Source organism: Aedes aegypti, chromosome 2, assembly GCF_002204515.2.
Source record: "Aedes aegypti strain LVP_AGWG chromosome 2, AaegL5.0 Primary Assembly, whole genome shotgun sequence".
In the NCBI taxonomy this organism is placed as follows: Eukaryota; Metazoa; Arthropoda; class Insecta; order Diptera; family Culicidae; genus Aedes; species Aedes aegypti.
In genome coordinates, this window is record NC_035108.1 from 49,247,652 (window position 1) to 49,271,461 (window position 23,810).

Consider the following 23,810-nt stretch of genomic DNA (forward strand, 5'->3'; position numbering starts at 1 on the left):
CAAATTCATTATGTTGAATTTTGTACTCGATAATTATGATTAGAGATAACTTGAAATTCAAATTAGAGAACTTGTGTATTCATGTTCTCTAATTCAGATAATTTGAATGAATCAAATGGCTTAAAGAAAGAAACATGAGATGAGGTAAGGAGAGTAGTAAAAAGTCATTTTAAGCAAAAGAAAGTAAGGGAGAACAAGCAACTTATTTCTTTATGAGTCGTAGGAGAAAATGCAGAATGAGTGATTAGTTTCTCCATAACAAAATAGCCCGGGTCGCTTATTCACTTGAACTATTTTTCAGTTGAACGATTCCGAACCAGATTGCAATATCTCCTTTCTAAACCTAGTGAAAAGGCATGATTTGATTAGGTTTAACTGATTAGGGTCATCAATTCCTATCCCGGTTAGAAACGGTAACTAATACGAATGAAAAGAATTTTAAATTTCCACGCATTGGTTCACGAGGAAAAGTTGCAGCAATTGGACTTTAGTTTGGCTGCTTATTCACTGACATTGAATTCAATCTAGGTACCCGCATAAAAAAATACAATTTCACTCACATTCCAAACAGTAAATTTCTCATTACGGTTAAGGTTAGTATATCTTGAACAGTTACTTTTATGTTGGACAGTATGAATCATCGAGCTTCATACAATAATTAACGGTTTGAACAATTTACCCCAAATAATTACAATGTATCATGTTGTTCCGATGTGCTTGAATGATATTGCGATAAAAATTCGATGGATACGGTTGCAAAATAAAATCACCATTCGGCAAACGGGTTGAAATAACACACATACACTAATCTATTTAACTAAATGAAACTGTATTCCAACAGTTTGGCAAACGTTGGCACAAAATAGTATTGGTATTCACAAAGCAAGTTCGCTTCTGTCTGTCTGTCAAAACAAAGTGAAGCTCGAAAATCACAAGTGAGGCAAAATATTGTTTAAAAGTTTAAAAGTATACTCTCCAGAGTAGCAATGCTTGCTGTGGTTCATTTGTTCTCTGCGGGGATTGCTCACTGCGCGTTATTTCCGCGAAGCAATCCAAATTTTTAAATTTCCCCGCAATACTGATCATTGATTAATTTATCAGCTGTTCTCGGATCGCACACTACACATGGTAAACTGGAAAAGCCAGTAAAACGCTCTACAACTTAACTGACTAAGTCAGTAAATTCAATCAATCTAAACATATTTTGGTTTACCGTAGTTCAAAAACTCAGTAAAATTTTACTGGGATCAGTAATTTGCATTGGCTGTGCAGAACTCAAAAGCTTCTGAATGTTAAAAAAAAATGTAAATGTTCTCAGTTAAAAACCGTGAAAGTTCCCATAAGAATACTAAGCTGATAAGCAGGCCTTGTCCCAGTGTTGACGTAACGCCAAACAAAAGAAAAAGCGTAATGATTACTCGGGTAAGAACGCCAGGCTTAGAAGTAGGCTTTGTCCCAGTAAAGGCTGGTTTGCTAAGGAATCGCCTATCTCGATGCGTGAAAAATTTCTTCCCAGAAATGGTCCAGAAAATCTCATTTTTCTGATCGCAGTACGCAGCAGAGAAGAAATGTCATTTCAAATGGGGCTCTCTGTAGGAAATTTCTTGACCAATTCAGTCAAGCAAATTCTTTACTTTACTTGAGCAAAACAGCATACTTAGCTTAAGGAAGTAACGCCACAAGGAAGAAGAAAATAATAATCGTTTTGAGAGTATGAGATGCATGAAAACTGCATTTATTTTTCAAATGTTTCAATTCTTATTTTTTTTTTTTTTTTTTTTTTTTTTTTTTTTTTTTTTTTTTTTTTTTTTTTTTTTTTAATTTCTTTATTAGTATTATTCCAAACATTACATTCATTTCTTATATCTAGGTGTTCTGTGTTATTAGACAACACTATCATCCTAATTTGGTAAAACAAATTTAAGATTTAATTAACATTTTGTTAACAACATATTACATTTCATTTGCCGTAGCAGTTCAGTTTTTTTACAGGTGAGTTGATTTCACCTGCTTATAAGAGAAAAAAAAAGTTTTTAATATACTTAACCTAACTTAACCTAAACATATAACGCATTAATCGTGGCAATAGAAGATTGTAACGATTTTTGCCTGAAATTATTGATTATTTTATTTGACATTTGTTCCAATGTTTCAACATTGGATATTCTATGTAACTCATTGGTACTATACCAGGGAGGAAGCCTCAGAATCATTTTCAAAATTTTATTTTGAATTCTCTGCAGAGCTTTCTTCCTGGTATTACAACAACCAGTCCATATTGGTACAGCATACAACATGGCTGGCCTGAAAATTTGTTTGAATATCAAAAGCTTGTTCTTAAGACAAAGTTTTGATTTTCTATTAATAAGGGGATAGAGACATTTTACATATTTATTACATTTGGCTTGAATGCCCTCAATGTGATTTTTGAAAGTTAAATTCTTATCTAGCATGAGCCCTTCATCTGACCAATTTATTGGAACCCCTCTCATGGTGACGACATGTCTACTTGAAGGTTTCAAATAAAGAGCTTTTGGTTTATGTGGGAATATTATTAGTTGAGTTTTGGAAGCATTAGGAGAAATCTTGCATTTTTGCAAGTATGAAGAAAAAATATCCAAACTTGTTTGCAATCGACTACAGATGACACGCAGGCTTCGACCTTTGGCGGAGAGGCCTGTGTCATCCGCAAACAAAGATTTTTGACATCCCTGAGGTAGTTCGGGTAAGTCAGATGTGAAAATATTGTATAATATTGGTCCCAAAATGCTGCCTTGAGGAACACCAGCTCTTGCAGGAAGTCTTTCAGATCTGGAGTTCTGATAATTAACCTGAAGTGTACGATTTGACAGATAACTTTGAATTATTCTAACAATGTATGTTGGAAAATTAAAGTTTTTTAATTTTACAATCATACCTTCATGCCAAACACTGTCGAATGCTTTTTCTATATCTAGAAGAGCAAGACCAGTAGAATAGCCTTCAGATTTGTTGGAACGGATCAAATTTGTTACACGTAAAAGTTGATGAGTGGTCGAATGTCCATGGCGGAATCCGAACTGTTCATTGGCAAAAATTGAATTTTCGTTGATGTGAGCCATCATTCTGTTCAAAATAACCTTTTCAAAAAGTTTACTGATGGAGGAAAGCAAACTGATTGGACGATAGCTACACTGAAAACAGCATTGCGGTAAAAATTACCATGTTGATGGTTTAAATTAAATGCACAGCACCACTTGATTTGTGCAGACTACCCATTGCATTTATTTCAAGAATAATAAATGGTGTTGTTTACCATGGTGAGAGCGCAATGCAAAAGCAGTAAAATTAACCGCGTTCCATGGTAAATTTGAACGCAAGCAAAAGTCGAAGCTTCTACTATGAGTTGCGTTTAAAACTACAACATATGTGTATTTAGCTTCATTAATATTTATGATTCTAAAATATTTTAAAACATTAGCAAGATCCTTACACAATGTATCTGAACTTGTAAATTTCCGGAATACATGACAGATTAAAATTTACTGTCGGTAATCCGCAAAATTGCAAATCAAAATACATTATGTATGAATCTTTAAGTTAATAATAGAATTCAATTCTTACGGCTAAAGCATTGTTTATTAATCAATAGGTTTTTGCAAAACTGGTTGCATTATTATATTATAAAAGGTAAGAATTTAATGTTCTTCTCCTAGCGAAGTTGCCAAGCTGCACTTAATGCTTGTGTTTTATCTATTATTTCTTGGTTCACAAGCTCCTTGCCATTTGGAGAAATTTTGAGCTACGGGGTTTCGTTTGTACAATGTCCTGTAAAATCGTGTTTGTTAGAAATTGGAAAATATTGAATGTATTGCAACCTACCGATAGAAGTAAAAACAGAGTAGATCGTCGCTCAATTTTGTAACATAAAAAATGCAGCAGGACGTGACCTATAGAATATTTTTGTTGTAAATACTAGCCAAAATCAACCTCTATTTGCTTACCATCACTGTGTTGATCAAACTAGCTCTGTGCAAAATAAATATTATTAGTTTTGAATAATTATATAAATGAATGAACAAAGAAATCAATCACTTTCCGAGCATTCTCATTCATCTATAAACACACAAGTCGATGGAAAAATGGCGTAGTTTGCAATGTCATTAGTATCGAGGATTGTTGTTACTATTACCATGCCCATGGTAAAAACGAGCAAACATGTGTTTGTCTTCAATGCAAAATTATAGTTTTCTTAACTATTTAAAAGTAGTTAAATCAACCCCTTAACAGCATAGCGATTTCAACCGCATTGTAGTAACTACAAGCGCAAATCTATTTATCTCAAATATTTTCACGAATAGTATTTTTAAGAACCAAGCGGTAGTTGTCATTACTCCAAAGTTTCTTTCAGTGTAGAAGCTTCTGCAGGATTTTTGTCTGGTTTTAAAATTGGAACAACCTTAGCATTTTTCCAAATTTCAATTCTTAATAATCTATTTGATCCACCCGCGTCCTACGGTTGAAACCTCACGTATCCCAAGGAACCCTTGGTACGAATATTCTCGAATGTTCACGTGACGAAATTTCGAGAAGTTTGAACATTTATTTACCTGGCAAGGGCTATATAAACAGGGATGGAAGAAAGATAGAAACAGTTGAGGTGTAATTGCAAGAAGGTTCGAGTCAGAAAATTTGAAATACGTTGTCTAAAGCGGAAAACGCGGTAGTTAGTCGTTGCACGTTTGCTTTTAAATTGCAAACAAATTCTGCACATCGTTTTGCCATCAGTGTGCCAATTAGGTACGTGTTTCACTTCCTCATCGAAGTTGAGTGACAGCCAAAACGTCACGTCCACTCCCGATCAGCGATCAGCTGCGTGCTTTTGTTTACGTTCGTATCGTGCTGCTGCTTGAGTCAGCATAATTCCTATTGGAGGACGGGATCTGGAGCGGAGTTTCCCGAGAAATTCCAGTTCCGATTCTAGTTGGATAGCACCGTCGACACCAAACGCAATAACTGAGGGGTCTCATCGTCGATTGATTGCACATTTGCAGCAGGCTGGAGAGCAGAGCGGCGTGCTTCGATCAGCTCAGTAGCGTGTTGGCGATCTTCGGGTGTGCATCAGATACAGCAGTGGAGTAATAAATTAAACCTCAGTGAAGTGTGTTGTTGATCCGAGTCTGGTTCCGTTAGTTCATGAATTTTCAGGAAAACTATTCCTCTGGTGCGGGAGTGCTTTTGTTCCGTGGTTGCTAACCGAAAACGGCTGTGTTCGCATTATAGTTTTTGGATCAGTGAAAGTTAATTTTCAACAAAGAAGTTGGATGATGCACGCAGATCTTTGTATCAAAGGTAAGTGCTTGACAAACATCCTGCGATTCAAGTGGTGAGTGGAGATTAGAAGTGAGGACTGCTTTATTAGTTCACTGATAAGCGGGTTAGAATAGAAACAAAGGTACATTGCCGTGATGTATTTGATTGCGCGGAATGTGAAGGTGAACTGCTTGTCAGAGCAAGAAATTTTCCCGCACTTTGGGTTTTGTCTTTTGATTTGTTTCATGATGCAATTCAATCTATATCGTAAATTTAGAGCGAATCGTTGCTATGGCGATTGAACTATGCCCACAAGCCGTTTGTTGAATACAAATAAACACCAACTGAGTGGATACCATGGTAATGTACATAAATACGTACGGTTGTTGTCACCTACCCCCATCCCCTCCTCACCAGCTCCTTCACTCCCAGAGTTCTTCAGTCACCATCAGAAATCACCATGCGTGTTTGTATGGGCGTCGTCTGTCGCGTGGCGTCGGCGTCTTAACAGTGCCGTCACCAACCAAAAGCCTGAAAGGATCGCGCCATCGACGACGTGTGATCGTGAGCATACAGTGTTGGATAAAACATTTGCATCTTTTTTTGATTTTCCATACAAATGATCAATTTTAGAAGCTGAGTTATTTATGTGCCGAGTATTCACAGTACCGTGCTGAATCAATACCCGGACGCTTAAGTAGAGACAAATGTTCGAACTCTATTTTTAGCAAGTATTTTACGAATTAAATTGAAGTGTGATATTGACATATATTGTTACATACCATATCTTGGTATGAATGATAATTTTTATGTAAAAAGTTTTGAAAATATCACGAAAAACATTGAAATAATCAAGCATGTCTTGTCCTTAAATCCGGACAGCTATACGTGCCTTGGCTTTAAATCCGGACACTTATGAATCAAAATACGGACATCTGTAAAGTAACATGAATTATCTGAATAAAATCTATCAAAAATGTGTTTAATATAATTCTTATGCTACATATTTGCTCATTCAATAAAAATACAATACAGGCGTTTGATTTACGATGAAAATTGAATTCAAATTTCAGTAAGTATATGGTTCAATTACCTCTACTGACTCGGGATTCAAGCGGATCCATTGCGATTGGGTACTTGGTATTTAATTAGTATCGAATAACAAGTCGCACAGTATTTTAGCACTTTAAAACACTCGTTACACTTTAATGGGATTATTTTCTACTTTTCTATTTAATTAAGTTTCCAAATTTTAATTCACACGGGTAAAACAAAGTGCATTAGAGCATTGTCCGGATTTAAAGTCACTTGCCTGCAATCCCGGACAGCCTCTTCTTACACCATTCAAAGTATATTTTCACGTTATATTACAAGTGTAGGGCCTCGAAACATCGAAATATGCGTTTTATTCACTGTTTTATCTAAAACACTTCAAGGAGCATGTAGTTTACTCATAAAATTGTTAGCTAAACGTTGTGGTGCGTTCGTCGAGACTCTTTCTAAAATGATCCACACTGCGAAAAAATCACGTCATACTGGAACAACATTTTTGTTTTTATTTTTACAAATTATTAGCCAATGCTAACTAGATGACGAATGAAAATAAAATGATCAATAAGGTTGAAGGAAGAAGTTTTGTATAAAATTATACGAACTATTATTTAAGTTTTACATTTAATTAATGATAATTACCAAAGTGTCCGGATATTGGTACCGTCCGGATTTTGATTCACCACGGTACATCAAAGTAATTTGTACACTCATTAGTTCAAAAGTAAAATTTTCAACGAGAAAAGGCTGGTTTGCTACTGACAAGAAAAGGAATGCGTGAAAAATTTCTTCCCAGAAATGGTACTAGGTTTTTCAAAATGATTTGTGATAAGAACTACTTCATTTTATCAGTGTTATCTTATTTTTAAAGACAATTTACACCGTCTTGAGCAGAAAGGCTGCACAGACTGAACGATCACTAACATTAGGCAACGGACAACACGAAACACCCAAGTAGTCCAGCGATGAATTTTTCGTTTGACGAAAAGTTTTCACCGACTGGAGCGGAAATCGAACCCTCACCCGTGGCATAATACGCCTAGACGACTGACGCCGCTAACCGCAAGGCCACGAAGCCCACAATTTTGCTGACAGAAGAATAATTTGTGAAAATTGTATGAATATTCTGTAGGAATTTGTATATGTACACGGTGAATGGAGGCCGCACAATGACTGGTGACTTAACGGTAGTACGAAAACAACCGTTTGAGAATCTTCATTAATTATAACACGTAAAATGAAATCTTTTCTCCCTCCAGCTCCCTGTACACTGCTTTTTGTATGGGCCTCGAAAACGATCAATTAAGGGGAAGGAGGCGTTGTGCAAGATGTGACGATTCTTACAATTTTTTGAAGGTTCCATATAAAATGTGTGACGTACGGCGGATGGGCGGCTTGTTGTAGAAAATGGTACGTTTCTGCGTAACGTACTAAATGGACACCCCCTATTGTTTACATTTTACTAAACCAACCATTGAACCAGCCTTTTGACGTGATTTATCGAAGCTCCCTTGTTACATTAGGGGACGTTCATAAATCGCGCTAAATTTTACAATTTTCAACCCTTCTCTACCTTGGCCACATTTCGTGTAGGGGAAGTGCGAAAATTTTGTATGAATCGTTACGTTTCCCTCAACCTCAAAGCCTTGGTCTCTAGTTTCATGTATTTCTCTATTTTAGATGGATGGTCTCTTAAGTCTCTTTTTTAACCAATATGGTCTCTAGAGTCACTATTTTCCTTCTCTTTGCAATGTCTTCTAATTCGAAATTCTGATGAAGTATCCTCTGAAAAAGTATCTTCTGAAAATTTCATGGTTAAAATCTCGGACAAAGTGAATGGCGATTCTGGAGAAAATACTAAGAAATCAATGGCGCGGTAAATGGCTGGGCATGGCGTACCATTGGTACCTCGCGTACCTGCAGGAATAAAATAGACCCCTTTGTGCGGTCCTTAGCCTCTTGCCCAGCAACTCCTATCCCTACCTCCTCGTGGTACTGGCCGGGGTACGAGTAACCTTGGGGAAGATCGGGTAACCAACCCCCGGTGGGAACTTTGGTCGTATGCTGACAGGGAAGGGGGGGTTTGCTTTTGCAAACCTGGAGCGTCTGTACTCCACGTTAGGAGCGGCTCACAACAGCGTCTGTTCCCCATGTCAGGGGCGGCTGATCATCGTCCGAGTGCCAGAGAAGGACTCTAAGCTAAACTGCGCACTATGGCCCTCCGAACATTTAGGGGGAATGGTCCTCCGGAAATCTAGGGGGTTGGTGTCAGGCCCTGCGAGCCAGCCGTAAAAACACATCAGCACAGGAACGTCAACGAGAGAATACGGACCGGAACAATCGGCAAAGACCACAGCGACGAAAATGGACTAGCGATTGGAAACTCGGTACGTGGAACTGCAAATCTCTCAACTTCATTGGAAGTACTCGCATACTCTCCGATGTACTGAAGACCCGCGGTTTCGACATCGTAGCGCTGCAGGAGGTGTGCTGGACAGGAGCATTGGTGCGAACGTTTAGAGGTAATCATACCATCTACCAGAGCTGCGGCAACACACGCGAGCTGGGAACAGCTTTTATAGTGATGGGTGATATGCAAAGGCGCGTGATCGGGTGGTGGCCGATCAATGAACGAATGTGCAAGTTAAGAATCAAAGGCCGATTCTTTAACTTCAGCATAATTAACGTGCATAGCCCACACTCCGGAAGCACTGATGATGACAAGGACGCATTTTACGCGCAGCTCGAACGCGAGTACGACCGCTGCCCAAGCCACGACGTCAAGATCATCATAGGAGATTTGAACGCTCAGGTTGGCCAGGAGGAGGAGTTCAGACCGACGATTGGAAAGTTCAGCGCCCACCGGCTGACGAACGAGAACGGCCTACGACTGATAGATTTTGCCGCCTCCAAGAACATGGCCATTCGTAGCACCTATTTCCAGCACAGCCTCCCGTATCGGTACACCTGGAGATCACCTCAGCAGACAGAATCGCAAATCGACCACGTTTTGATCGATGGACGGCACTTCTCCGACATAACCGACGTCAGAACCTATCGTGGCGCCAACATTGACTCCGACCACTATCTGGTGATGGTGAAACTGCGCCCAAAACTATCCGTCATCAACAATGTACGGTACCGACGCCCGCCCCGGTACAATCTCGAGCGGCTGAAACAACCGGATGTCGCCAATGCGTACGCGCAGCATCTTGAGGCAGCGTTGCCGGATGAGGGCGAGCTCGATAGGGCCCCTCTTGAGGACTGCTGGAGGACAGTCAAAGCAGCCATTAACGACGCTGCCGAAAGCGTTGTCGGATATGTGGAACGGAGCTCAAGAAACGATTGGTTCGACGAGGAGTGCCAAGAGGTTTTAGAGGAGAAGAATGCAGCGCGGGCTGCAATGCTGCAGCATGGTACGCGGCAAAACGTGGAACGATACAGACTGAAGCGGAAACAGCAAACCCGCCTATTCCAGGACAAAAAGCGCCGCCTGGAAGAGGTGGAATGCCAAGAGATGGAGTTGCTGTACCGTTCTCGAGAAACGCGGAAGTTCTATCAGAAGCTCAACACATCCCGCAAAGGCTTCGTGCCGCGAGCTGAGATGTGCCGGGATAAGGATGGGAGCATCTTGACGGACGGACGCGAGGTGATCGAAAGGTGGAAGCAGCACTACGATGAACACCTGAATGGCGCAGAGAACACAGGCACAGAAGGTCAGGACAGCGAAGGCGATGGCTACGTCAGCACAGCGGACAGCGGAAATCAACCAGCTCCCACGATGGGGGAAGTTAAGGATGCCATTCAACAGCTCAAGAACAACAAAGCCGCTGGCAAGGATGGTATCGGAGCCGAACTCATCAAGATGGGCCCGGACAGGTTGGCCGCTTGTCTGCATCGGCTGATAGTCAGAATCTGGGAAACGGAACAGCTACCGGAGGAGTGGAAGCAAGGCGTTATATGCCCTATCTACAAAAAGGGCGACAAACTGGAGTGTGAAAATTATCGTGCAATCACCATCCTAAACGCCGCCTATAAAGTGCTATCCCAGATTCTCTTCCGTTGTCTATCACTTATAGCAAACGAGTTCGTGGGAAGTTATCAAGCAGGTTTCATCGACGCTCGACAACGGACCAGATCTTTTCCGTGCGGCAAATCCTCCAGAAATGCCGTGAGTACCAGGTCCCTACGCACCATTTGTTCATCGATTTTAAGGCGGCATACGATAGTATCGACCGCATAGAGCTATGGAAAATCATGGACGAGAACAGCTTTCCCGGGAAGCTCACAAGATTGATCAGAGCAACGATGGACGGTGTGCAAAACTGCGTGAAGATCTCGGGCGAACACTCCAGTTCGTTCGAGTCTCGGCGGGGACTACGACAGGGCGACGGACTTTCGTGCCTGTTGTTCAATATTGCGCTTGAAGGTGTCATGCGGAGAGCCGGACTTAACAGTCGAGGCACGATTTTCACGAGATCCGGACAATTTGTTTGCTTCGCGGACGACATGGATATTATTGGGAGAAAATTTGAAACGGTGGCAGATTTGTTCACCCGCCTGAAACGCGAAGCAACAAGAGTCGGGCTAATGGTGAATGCGTCGAAAACAAAGTACATGCTGGTTGGCGGAACTGAGCGCGACAGGACCCGCCTAGGAAGCAGTGTTACGATAGACGGGGATACCTTCGAGGTGGTGGACGAGTTCGTCTACCTCGGATCCTTGTTGACGGCTGACAACAATGTTAGTCGGGAAATACGAAGGCGCATCATCAGCGGAAGTCGTGCCTACTATGGGCTCCAGAAGAAACTGCGGTCAAGAAAGATTCACCCCCGCACCAAATGCACGATGTACAAAACGCTCATAAGACCGGTAGTCCTCTATGGGCATGAGGCGTGGACTATGCTCGAGGAGGACTTGCAAGCTCTTGGGGTTTTCGAACGCCGAGTGCTAAGGACGATCTTCGGCGGCGTGCAGGAGAACGGCGTGTGGCGGCGAAGGATGAACCACGAGCTCGCTCAACTCTACGGCGAACCCAGTATCGTGAAGGTAGCTAAAGCTGGAAGGATACGCTGGGCAGGGCATGTTGCAAGAATGCCGGACAACAACCCTGTAAAGATGGTGTTCGCCACGAATCCGGTCGGAACAAGAAGGCGTGGGGCGCAGCGAGCTAGGTGGATTGACCAGGTACACCAGGACCTGGAGAGCGTGGGTCACAGTCGAGGATGGAGAGAAGCGGCCATGAACCGAGGGAATTGGCGAAATATTGTTGGCGAGGCTTTATCAAGATAATTGATGTAAAGCCAAATAAGTAAGTAAGTACTAAGAAATCAAAAATGCTTGTGCTCATAAAAATGTCCTTACCAAGTTTATTTGTTTGTGAAGAGTGGTGAAATTGCCAATTTAAGTTAAAACAAATTGTTCTTTGGAGCTGAGAGATACTTTTTGGACGGTGATCTGATTAACATATTATTGTATTCTTTATTTGCAGGATATAAAGGACGAAATCCTAGCGAAATAGATTGAATCATCACTGGTGAACTCCAAGGTTTTCTTTGGAAATTTGTTAATGAACCTCTAGAGGAATTTCTGAAGAATTTCCTTAAAAGGTCGTTAAAAAACCAGTAAATGAACTCTGTGAGCAAATGCCTGAATTAGTTTTTGGTGAAATTCCTGGAAAAAATCTTAAAAAACTACGAACGAAAACTTTTATTGTCTGATCCCTATTTGGATTATTTGGTATGGTCAGTTTTGGTACCTGTTCGATCTCTTGTTTGTTCCTATTCGGGCTCGTTTTGGTCTCTTTTTTAAGCATAAAGATCTCTAATGTTCCTATTCTAAAGACACTTAATCGCTACCAGCTCTGCCTTCACCATCAAAATAAATTTATCACGCGCGTGTTTGTATGAGCGTCGTCTGTCGCGTGGCGTCGGCGTTTTAACAGTGCCGTCACCAGCCAAAAACCCGAACAGATCGTGACATCGACGTCGCGTGATCTTGAGGCATATGCGCATCTATATTATTTTTCGTAGAAACAAAAACGAAATGACACATAAAGTAAGATGTGTTGTGATTTAGTAGGGCAAGGAATCTAATTTTCGGCTCCGTGCAAGATTTTGACCTTTTACTTTATGGTCTAAAAAAGCAAATTTGCATGAAAAGGTGCGTTTAGAGCATTTGAATGAAACATTAAACGAAAACTCGGTATCTCATACAAAAATGTTTGTATAAGTTAGGCCCTTTGTATAGTTCTATACAAAACTAGGGTGGTTCACATTATCATAGAAATGAAATAGACAACTTATTATTTGTAGCAATCATACTTCAGCAAAATTGTAGACCATTCAATTTTAAGGAACTGTGTAGCTCTTAAATTGAACGATTTGGAACTTTTGTCCAACATAGGGTGGTCCATAGAAAACTGATTTTCTGGCTCCAGCATTTTCAATTCTAATATCTCATTAAATCCATGGGCAACTTTTAGAGATTTGAGAAATGCGTAATTTGGTGAGTGAAGGTACTCAATATCTCTTCCCGTTTGTGAGTTATTGTTGTTTTTTTTTTGCTAAAAAAGCACTTTTTCGATAGTAAATGTCTCAGATTGGGGCAAAAATAAAAAAATAACTAATAACTATGAAGATTTATTATCTTGGAGCTGTTTAGTGGAATACTTATAGTAAAAACCGAATTGAGTACTGTACTGTCAAATTCCACTAGCCTTTGTATTCTTAAGTTCTCGAAGCCGTCTAAGTAGTCTTTGACGAGAAGTTTATACTAGAAAAACTAGGGTTGAAAACATATCTTTCTTGGCTTGATGAGAGCAACCGTAGTGTTCCTGCTCAGTATGAAAGTTTTTGATAGTTTTGTCACGTATTATTATTCTATTAATAAAATACAGTAAAATTCTTTGTCTGATGTCAGATAATACTACTTCAATGTGTCTGGTTGATTAGTAGTTGAACCTTCTCTTCATTTTCAGAGCTCAACTCTATTTATTTATGGTAAAATTTCAAATATCCTCCAAATGATTAAAAAACCTTAAATTTCAATATGAGTAAATTTCATACCAAGTGTCAATAAAATAGAAGAAACGATTGTCACCGATTTCGACCAAATTTTAATGTTCATTCACTCAAAACATGCAAGAAGCCCAATTTTAATGTTTATCGGATCATCTCTTGACCCATTGAACTACCCGAAGTTATTGATCAAAAGATATTAACCAGTTTTATCCGGTACGCATTTTTGGTGAAAATTGAACAATATAACAAAATGCGGTTTCTTCATCAGAAATAAGTTTTAGAACTCCAATGATCATGTTTGGGTAGGAAGAGAATTTGTAGTGTAATCTAACACTCAAAAATTGCCTCACTTAAAAATTAAGAAATACCTTTTAAGCCAACAGGATTATGGATACACGTATCTCACTGTAAACCTCAAAATCAAAAACGTTGGTGACCCCCTAATCAATCGTCTTCCTAGCATTTCCGCTGTCCGCCAAGTTTTCCTTCAATTTAACAACGAGAGACCGCTATGTTTGACCAACCTTACTGTAGTTGGGACAACTAGTTCTGCAAACTCCAGCCTTGTTTAGTGTGTTAACTGGATCGTTTGTCCATTCTAACGAAGTCTTGAGTTGCTCTGCTGGAAAACACCAAGTCGATCCCAAAATTCCTTTTATTTGGACGTAGCTAGTTAGTCGTATGACGTATGGAGACTCTCTTCATGGGTTTGGCGATAGTGGTTTTCCATATTAAACTCTATTTTTATTCACCACCTCAAGATCAATTGCATCCAAAAATTGCGCCTGACATACAGTTGTTTGTTAAGTCCCCAGAAATCGCGCGTTACGACGTCATGATTAATCCTCTGGATGCTCTTCGAAGATGCAACGATCTAGACAGCTATTATAGGGCATGCCAGCTGGGGATGAAAATAACCCGGTGAAAAGAGGCTTCGTAATTTCACCAAGATTAGAATTAGAATTTTTCTAGATATAATTCAAGAAACACACAAAATTCTTCTAGAGTTTATTTTAGAAACAATGGAACAAATTTTGGAACGGTTCTTATGAAAACTTCTGATGGAAGTGGCAGACGAATTCCTAATAATTGTCAGCAAATTTTGCCCAAATTATTGAAAAAATTCTGTGTAGTATTTTTATGTACAACTCTGGGAGCAAACAAGATAAAAAGCTTGATAGAATACAACTAAACTGTTTCTAGTATGTCTTAAGAAGAACTTGTGTTCAATACTGTAATAATTCCTAAGAAATTATTTCCTGGGGAAAACCTTGCAAAAACTTTCTGTGAACTTCAACTTTAAATATTTCCTGGTACTTTCTAATTCTTGAAAGATTTTGTTTGGAAACTTCTTGTAATGTACGTAGAAGAGTTTCTGTAAGAGGAAATATTGGAACAAATTTTGCTAGAAACTCTTAAGCAGTTTCTGCAAAAATATTGCTTGTTTCGCTGGAAGATTTGTTGGCAGTAAGCCTGGAGTAAGCCCTGGGTGAATCCGAGAAAAGATGCCGTATCCAAAAGGCATTGTCAATAAACTAAGGAATTCTCACCAACTTTCAAAAGAATTAAAACATTCAAATCCTCAGAGCAATTTCAAGAGGTATACTCGAAAAAAAATCCAGGAAAAATCCCTGGAGTTATTCGTACAAAATACTTGAAAATACTCATCATCGGATTTTTTGTAGTACCGCTGCATATTTCTGAATAAATGCTTCAGGAATTAGTACAAAAAACCGCTGCAAAAAGTTTCCTAGAGTAATTGCTTGTATATTTTCTGAATGAATGCCAATAGAAATTTTCAGAATGTCTGCCCAAGTAACCACTAGTACGCTAATTCGCCTTTTTGGGCTTGTAGGGCTATTAATATAGCTATTATAGGGCATGTAGCAATAATATATGAAGAAAACACCGAAAGACTCCGTAAGCAACAATATATGGAGAACACCCCGAAATAAGATATCTCTTTTACGTGTTCGGTATCGCTGATCAAAATCTCAATAAGAGAATAAAAAAGGTAGATTTGAGTATTTTTGGTTTTTATTCCTTCCTAATTGCTTATCTTTTGACAGTGTCGCCAACTTTTTCTCCCTTTCTGCGCTCTTCCGAAACCGAATAAGGCCAATGTCTTCCCACTTCAATCTACCATCTCGCGGACTATGATTAGCGGTTTTCAAGTGTCGGACTACACAATCAACTCACTGATTGCGCACTCACCTGTCGCCAAGCTAAAAAAATCTCAAGATTTTTTGAAGTACTTCAATTATTTACCATGGCGGGAGGATAGTGTAACCGTTTGGTTACAAAATCTCAAGATTGTTTTTTAATTTGTGCATGTTGTTGAGAAACTGTAGTGTTTTTATAGATGTTAAAGCCTGTCCACGATAAATTTCGGACACTTTTTTTTCAGTGTAGGTTTTGAATTATTTCACGGATTGCTGAAACGTTTCACTTATATGACAGCTGAAACTCTCCACTTTATTTCGTGGTACAACATGTTTACATTATCGTAACATTCACTGAAATGACGTCCAATCAAGTGGAAGTGCGCAAACGCATTTTGTTTAAACGGCAGCAAAATCCGAATTTATCGGTACGCGATCTTGCCAAAAAACTAAAGCTACCGAAAAGTACGATATTTAGTGTTTGCAAATCATTTGACCAGCGCTTGACTGTGGATCGGAAGGTTGGAAGTGGAACAAATCGAAAAGTATGCTCCCGACAAATGGATAAGAAGGTGGTAGCCATTATTGAGAAAAATCCCAATCTTTCTGTGCGAAATGTGGCTCGCAAAGTTGGGAAGTCAAAATCAAAATCAAAGAAGGATTAACATCCTTGTCAACTGTTTATTTTGTAGATATAACTCTTTTATTCTGAAATAAACAATTGTTTTTGTTGAATTATGAGTAACTTTTTTTTGCTGCCATTATTTGGGTGTCCGAAATTTAACGTGGACAGGCTTTATTAGTGTTGGGTTAGTAGAATTAGTAGGATAAAATGTTTGTGATAGTAGGATAGGCAGATGGTAATTACATGTTTTGTGGGTCATAGTGGGGCTCGATGGTAGAAAAGGGCGAAGAAATCAACTGTGGTAAAATGGGCGAAAATTGAACTGGATGGGTTGGGAGCTATCCACAAGGAAGGATAATGGAGGGATAAGGAACGATTGGAAAACTGAAAGGAAAAGGAGGGCTTTGTAAGACTTGGGGAGTCAACCATTGCTCATTAGCAATCCGGCGTCAGTGATAGTAAGTCGTGAGTGAGTTGAACTATTTGTGAAACGGCAGTGAACGACCAGTAGGGCCAGCCATAGTTCGTTCAGGTAAATCTGCGAAGGCGAAATACCTGAAGACTTTATTTTAGTATGCCTCTGGTCTTCAGGACCTTTTTCTTGCTTTTGCGTAATCTTTGATTACGACAGCCTCACGCTGCACGATAGGTCAAGCTGAGTCTTGAACCTGTGCTCTCCGGCTCCGTATCCGCCATTGAGCGTCTTCTCGAACCGCACGGTTCTAATTGCAAAGGAGAACCCTTCTCGGCGTGGCCAATACGGTCTCGTCCGTGGTCCGTCGATAGCGTCAACGAAATGAACGCCGTAGACCCCCAAGCTACGTTAGTAGCCTTACAATGACAAGCCGTCATTGTACCCGGCCAGAGGCTATTGCTTTGTGCGTGCCCAAGCCAGAAAACCGCCATCTTCCAGAAGACCAAGTAACCGAACCAACTCACCAGAACATCAAGCCACGGAACCATCTGCGAGCGCTCGCCAACGTCGTCCAGCAACACCGGTACGTACCGAACAACGGAAACCATCTAGCCCTAGAATTGCCCTTTTAGACCACAATAGCCCAATAATTCCCTACTTGTAAAGTTCAATAAATCCCTTTAGTTACAACCCACATTCAAGTTCATCCTAATCTTTAAGAATTCCATAGTTTCTGCACCCGTTGTTCCGCGTAGCCCCTTCGAATTACCCAGTAGCATGCCGACCCTGCGACACAGTTCAGGGGTCTCATGCTACTGAGCTAGTTAACCGGGAGTCTTGGTTCTGCCGTGAGCCTATAGAGCAACATCAGCGTGAGTCTCAGTTAGTCTCAGTGGACATTAATACTATTAGTGACAATCAGTTTGCCTTTTGCTAACCAGAATGATCCGTAGCCACTCTTACTATTAGCTAGCTAGATACATCGTTATCATGTACGACGTAGGGAATATTACTCTGAGGAAAATGACTAGTAGATTCACTGAGTAGAAATAAGTGGCGACAATTTTATTTTAATATGGTTTTTACATTGCCATAAAAAGAAATACTTTTTTTTTGTAATAACGGTATAAATAATCTAATTCCAGCTTTATTTGCGCAAAATTTACGAGTAGAAAGTAGGCGTTGTGAAGCATTGCATTTGCCACCGAAAAGTGAATCTTGTAGGAGACTGTAATAGAAGCCTAAGATAACTTTACTCTTAAATATTTACTATAAAATGACTATGGAAAGTAAGACGCTGAGATCGATCATTACGGTACACTGGCTAGGTTCCAGAAATTGTTGAACTGACAAGGAAAGTGACTTTTTTCTTTAAGGATATATGAACGTAATGACCAATAAATACCTTTAACAATAAAAAATGAAATTAACTAGAACTACTACTAAACAGCCTAATTTTGTTAAGACTTCACGACAATTGACATTTAAGCCTCTAATCTTACGTAAAAGACAGAAGTAATCAGAATAGCACTTAAATGACAAATTATTCAAAACCATTTTGACTAGACAGTATTAGTAATGACACTACTAAACTACTATTTCAAACAAATTCTGATGGAGCTGCTGATTTTCACAATGCTTCCTTTTCTCAGAAGCAAGGGAATATGGCTATTTTTCAAAAACTATCACGTCACAATACTTATAAAAAAACAGTGCTCATGTGGGCACCATAGCCTAGCCCGTCTGAGTATTGGCCCTGGTAGAGGGGAAACTTGGCAAAAGCCAGACCGAGGGTTCAGCCTTGGCAAGTTAAGCTGTCAGGCAGCTCCAACTGAATACCATACAAAAAAAAAAGAAAAGTCCATGAGAAATTAATGACGATGTATATGAATCTGTGGTGACACACCAGAAGTAAACATTGTCAGAATTGGCTTGTTTAGGTGTATCCAGTGTTTTACATATTCTGATTCTGCGTTAAAAACTGAGCTATAATCTTAAACTACATAATTTTCTGTGCCTTAGAACTATTTTCAAAACACGATTGAAGTTAGAATGGAAATCACTTTTGAATCACCCCCGACAAATTTTACTACGAGATGAGCTGTCATTATGTAAATTGAAAAGTCATTGAGCCAACAGACTGAAATCTAGAAAACTTTGCTCTTTCGATCAAGTATGAAAAACTGTAACTTTTTCACACTAAACAATCCATTTTTTCAAGAATTCCGTTGTCGGAATCCTTGAAATAAAATACCACAAAATCTTCAAAGAGAGACCTGTTCGAAGAAACCTCTAAAATGATCTTCGAAGAAGAAATTCATGTGAATATTGCGCAGAGATTTCTGATACAATATCTGAAATTTATTTGTGTGGTTAAGAGTTCTGTTAATGTTATAAAAAATTAAATGTTTGCATAATTTCTGATAAACCTGATGATTTAATTTAGAGGAAATTTCTGGGGAAATCGACGAAGGATAGCCTGAAGCAATCTTTGACCCACCTTTTGAAGGAAGTTCAACAGAAGTCTTTCCAGAATAAAGCCCAAAATTTCTCTAAAATTCAAACCAAAAATTATTAACTAAATTTGATAGAAATTTGTTTGGGAGTTATACCTATAGTAGTTCACCAAGGAAATTTGCAATTAAAAACAAAGAATTTCGCCTTATTTACTTTCTTCAGAGTTGATGAATTTTGGACTTCCAGGAGCCACTCTCTATTGACTGGAATTCGAGATTTAAAGTTGTAGCTTGTTAATATTCTTTATTGTAAGCACGATGTTTTCTTTTCTGAACTTTTATTTTGGACCAGTGAATCGAATTGTCATCAGAACAGATGGAAAACAAACAGCAAAGCAAGCTCGCTTACATCCGTTTGCAACTCGCATTTCATATTTTAAACTTACAATCAAATTTGTTTTATGGAATTTGCTTGATGATTTGCCAATGTTTACTAACACAGAGAAAGTTCTCGAAAATTGCAATGCGAAGCCCAGAAAATCGCTGCGCACGTGGTGATCGATCTTTGTCATATTCTGTTCAAGTGGTGATAAACTCTTATTGATGAATACAATTGTTGCAATAAACAATTTGGTTGGTTGGCTGGTTTTGGTCTTATTTTCTTAGTTATGGAGTTATTTTGCTGTCTGACCTGTCCTGAAGAAACAAGTGAAGAATTTTTTTTGAAGAAATTCGTAGTATAATCTCTAGTGGAATTCCTTCCACATACATTCATTGAAACCATTCGCGTATACTATAATTTTGTTATTTTTTGAAAAATGTCTTGAAAAATTAAAAAAAAACCTTGGGAAAACTGTTGACTGAATCATTGGCGATTCATGAAGGAATTCCTGGAGGAACCCTAACAGCGCTTCCCGAACTCAATGACTAGCCTCCCCCTCTTATGTTTGTTTTCAAACGAGTGCACAACAAGCTGGTGCCTTACCAAAAGCTGGTTCGGGAAGGGCGGCCTGAAGGGAATCTTGGAGTGGTTTCTAGGTAAGTGCTCTGAAAAAAAAAAATCTGCCGGTATTTCTGGGAAACTTTCGGATACAGATTTTTAGAAGAACCAAGGGAAGAACCTCCGAAAGTTTTTTTTTTAAAGAAATTTGTAAACTAGTTGTAGTATTGTTTTCTTAAGGAACAGTCGATTTTTTTGTTTTTGAAGATTTCCTTAAGTAATTCATAAAGAATCCTTTTAGCATAATTTCTTGATTCCGACACGAATGCCAAACGAATGGTAAAGTGTCGCTAATAAATAATAATAATAATAATAATAATTTCTTGAAAACCCTCGAAAAAATCTGAAGGTATCCTTGGACAAATGAAAAGCAAGAGGAGTCCTAGAAATAATAAGAAAAAAAGTTGCTGACGGATGGGTTAAACTCATAGAGATGTTTTTTTTTTAGAAATTTCCTGACGAATATCCGTAAAAAATCCTCTTATGATTTCCTAAGGCAATGCCTAAAACAAAAAATGCAATATCGACGTGTGGCGTATTTAGAAGATATCGCCTATGCTAGTCCTATAAAGTTGGTCAAAAATGACCCCAATGTATTAGGAGGGTTAAACAAAGCAATACGGTAAATATTTTGAATGTGTTTTTGAGTATTTCCATAATTTCCATAATTAAGATTCTTACTCAACTGACTCTAATTACGTACTCGTATTTCTTGTTATAATTCCAACAGATATGAGACGCGCTATCTACCAATCCTTACTATCACCTGAAATGGAGAACAGCTGGACCATCTGTGATCCCGTGCACGGTAAAGTAACGTATCCGGCATACGTACAGCAAATTGTCGACACCCCACAGTTCCAACGTCTTCGCAATCTCAAACAGCTCGGGACCAGCTCCAAAGTGTTCCCCTCCGGCACGCACACGCGCTTCGAGCACTGTCTAGGGTAAGTCGTCGGTTGTTGTCTCGAGTTGCATTTGTTTCATACAACGTTTCATATCACTCTCTTAACTAGGGTTTGCCACTCTGCTGAAAAGCTTTTGAAAATTCTGGAACAAAATTCCGGTGTGCACATAAACCACATCCACCGAAAGTGTGTTATTGTAAGTTATCATGTTTCATATATGAACTTCTGTTTATCGTAATAAATCAAATATTTGTTCAATTTCAAACTTACAGCTTGCAGGATTGTTGCACGACGTTGGCCATGGGCCATTCTCTCACATGTGGGAAGATTTTGTCCACAATGGTAGTGACAAACTTTGGACGGTATGTAGTGAACAGCGTTGCTTACCATTATGAAAAATCAAACTGTTTTTTTTTTTTTTTTTTTCAATTCGCAGCACGAGCAATCATCCTGTGATATGGCCCGCCAGTTGTTTAAGGAAAATGGAATCAAACTATCTGAAGAAGCGTACGAACATTACTACGCAGAACAATTGATCTACGCTCTGATTACCGGCAATCAGGAGGCACTTAAAACCCTCCTGACCGGGGACACAATGTACCTGTCGGAGATTGTGCACAACAAGCATTACAAGATCGATGTGGATAAATGGGACTACTTGCTGCGGGACCTGTTCTACTTGGGGAATGCCGTCCAGATTGGAACACAATTTGTACGGCTGTTTGATCATGCAAGAGTAGTACGCGATGACTCGGATATTACCCATATTGGCTATCGAGCTAGTGATTACCACGACATAGTGGCTTTGTTCGAGGCGCGCACCAAACTTCACATCGAATGCTATCAGCATCCGACCATACTGGGATTGGAGAAGTTGTAAGTTTAGAAGAGGCATAGTTATTTCTGTTTGTGAGTATGTAACTGGTTTTGATTTCGCCTGCAGGATGATTGATGCCTTAACTCTGGCGGAAGAGAGCGGATTTAGATTGCGAGGGTGAGTACATAAATAAACCATTGCTATGAAAAGTCGCTTACTATAAAACACCATAATTGTACTTTTGATATGATACTTTTCAAATTCAAGTGAATTACATGATCCGCGCAAAATGTCATATTGCTGTTTGCGTTTGACATGCAAATCCAGTCTATTTGAGCTTCAAATGCGGTAACACAAAGCAACCAAAGGATACTTAGCAACCCTGATGCATATCACCGCGAACCTAGCAAAGAAAATCAAATTTTGACTTCGCCTTCCTTGTTGAAAATCTTACCGCATTTAATGTTCCCGCATTTGATATTTGCATTTCAAACGCACACAGCAATACTAAAAATAAGTATGAAATGTTTGGATTATAGTTGTTTCAATTGTGAATTAGAACAAGATTTAACTCCTAAAAATAATATGGTTGGTTAAATAAATGAAGCACAAAAAACAGTTTATTGAAAAAAGGATTACTACGAATCACTTATTCATTTATCCATTTAATCAAATTACAAGGTATTGCTATTGTCTAGATGTTCACTAGAATTATCATTGATTATCCCCTCAGGACGAGAATTTCCGAAGCGCACCTCTCGCCCGACGTCTACCTGTACCTGGACGATACCATCGTCAGTCTGATCGAATGCAGCGGCGACAGTTCCGAACTAATGGGCGCTCAACAGCTACTGGCTCGCATCCGACTGCGGCAGTTGTACACTCGCATTCACACTTCCACCGATGGACCATGCGACATCGAAGATCTCAACAAACGATTCGGGTCGGAGGAATTCTTCCAGGTGCGGAAGCGGATCCCCTATGCTAGTCAGATGGCTCCGCGAGATGTGCCGCTCTACGAATTGATTAACAGTGAGGCTCGCCTGATTGACGGAAGCAACGTTGTAGGAGAAGTCATGTAAGTCAATGAGTTTAATTCGACATAGTTGGTTTTAACGATTTGTCTTATTTTAACAGGAATGCCCTCGGAGAGCAAGGATTTTTCGAGCAGTATATTGTGTATTGCAAGAGCATGGACCCCAAAGTCATCAACAGTGCTCGTGAATACCTTAGTCGCCAGGGAACAAATCAATCAGTTCAGTAAGATGTAGGTCACATCTTTTAAAATGCAAGTGGTGAAAATGATTTTAGTTTTTTCTGTCTTTTTGGATGTTATTTTATGTTATATTTCATTTTTATATGAATTTCAGTTATGATATTTTTTTTTATTTAAATGAATTTTATATGTACTTACTCCTAGCTTACGTAAAAGAGAACTTTCGATAAGTAGCCCAAGTATCGTCAAACAATGTATTATCGTTAGACAATTCGAATGCTTCGATTTCGATGCCTAATTCGATCATATCGTACCTAGTAGTTGTACTAAGCTCTCATGAAGTTACAATGCAGTCCGATCGAATCGGGCGATTGTTGTAGGCGGATGCCTGATTTCAAAACCAATGCCAAAGGTTTACTCATGTTTTGTGCTAGATCAGTTTCAGTATGCGTCACATTGTAGATATAAGTAATCCTAGTAAGGTACATTGTGTCGAGTCGTGAATAAACCGTTTTATATCGTCTGTAACATGTAGTAGAAATTGATGCTTTCTTCCGAAATCCTTCAGGCATATATTCTAGAATCCAAAGATGACTGCCACTTTTACTCAAGAGCGGTTGCGCATTCAGCCATCGCCAGCACCCCTTTGCTCGAGTTGTGTATGAAATGAAATACTAAGTACACACGAGGTGCGTGTACTTAGTACACGCATGCGACCGGTCTTGGGTTAAGGAAATGTTGATAAAAGTGCTGTAAATATTTTGGAATCTTTGTATTTTTTCATGATTTCCAACAATTTTTAGAGCAATAAAGCAGACCCGCATGGCTTTCGTTGTCTCTTATAAAT

At 39.3% G+C, this 23,810-nt stretch overlaps 1 protein-coding gene and 1 long non-coding RNA gene across 3 annotated transcripts; one reads left to right on the forward strand and one right to left on the reverse strand.

Moving 5' to 3' along the window:
- Positions 1 to 3,746: 3,746 nt before the first annotated feature.
- LOC110675522 lies at positions 3,747 to 4,545 on the reverse strand. The gene is made up of 3 exons (XR_002499570.1): positions 3,984 to 4,545; positions 3,862 to 3,929; positions 3,747 to 3,807 (listed from the first exon to the last, which is right to left on the reverse strand). It is a non-coding gene; the product is annotated as an uncharacterized LOC110675522 (long non-coding RNA).
- Positions 4,546 to 4,856: 311 nt separating this feature from the next.
- On the forward strand, positions 4,857 to 23,491 carry LOC5567623 (deoxynucleoside triphosphate triphosphohydrolase SAMHD1). Of its 2 annotated transcripts, XM_021840813.1 has the most exons (9): positions 4,887 to 5,117; positions 5,173 to 5,331; positions 20,753 to 20,969; positions 21,039 to 21,126; positions 21,203 to 21,292; positions 21,367 to 21,806; positions 21,874 to 21,924; positions 22,481 to 22,825; positions 22,885 to 23,491. In XM_021840813.1, the coding sequence occupies exons 2-9, from the start codon at positions 5,304 to 5,306 to the stop codon at positions 23,009 to 23,011; spliced, it is 1,386 nt and encodes a 461-aa protein (XP_021696505.1). In that variant the 5' UTR covers positions 4,887 to 5,117; positions 5,173 to 5,303; the 3' UTR covers positions 23,012 to 23,491. The 2 variants fall into 2 exon arrangements, with proteins under 2 accessions (XP_001657595.2, XP_021696505.1); XM_001657545.2 differs by having other exon boundaries at positions 4,857 to 5,331.
- Positions 23,492 to 23,810: the final 319 nt, after the last annotated feature.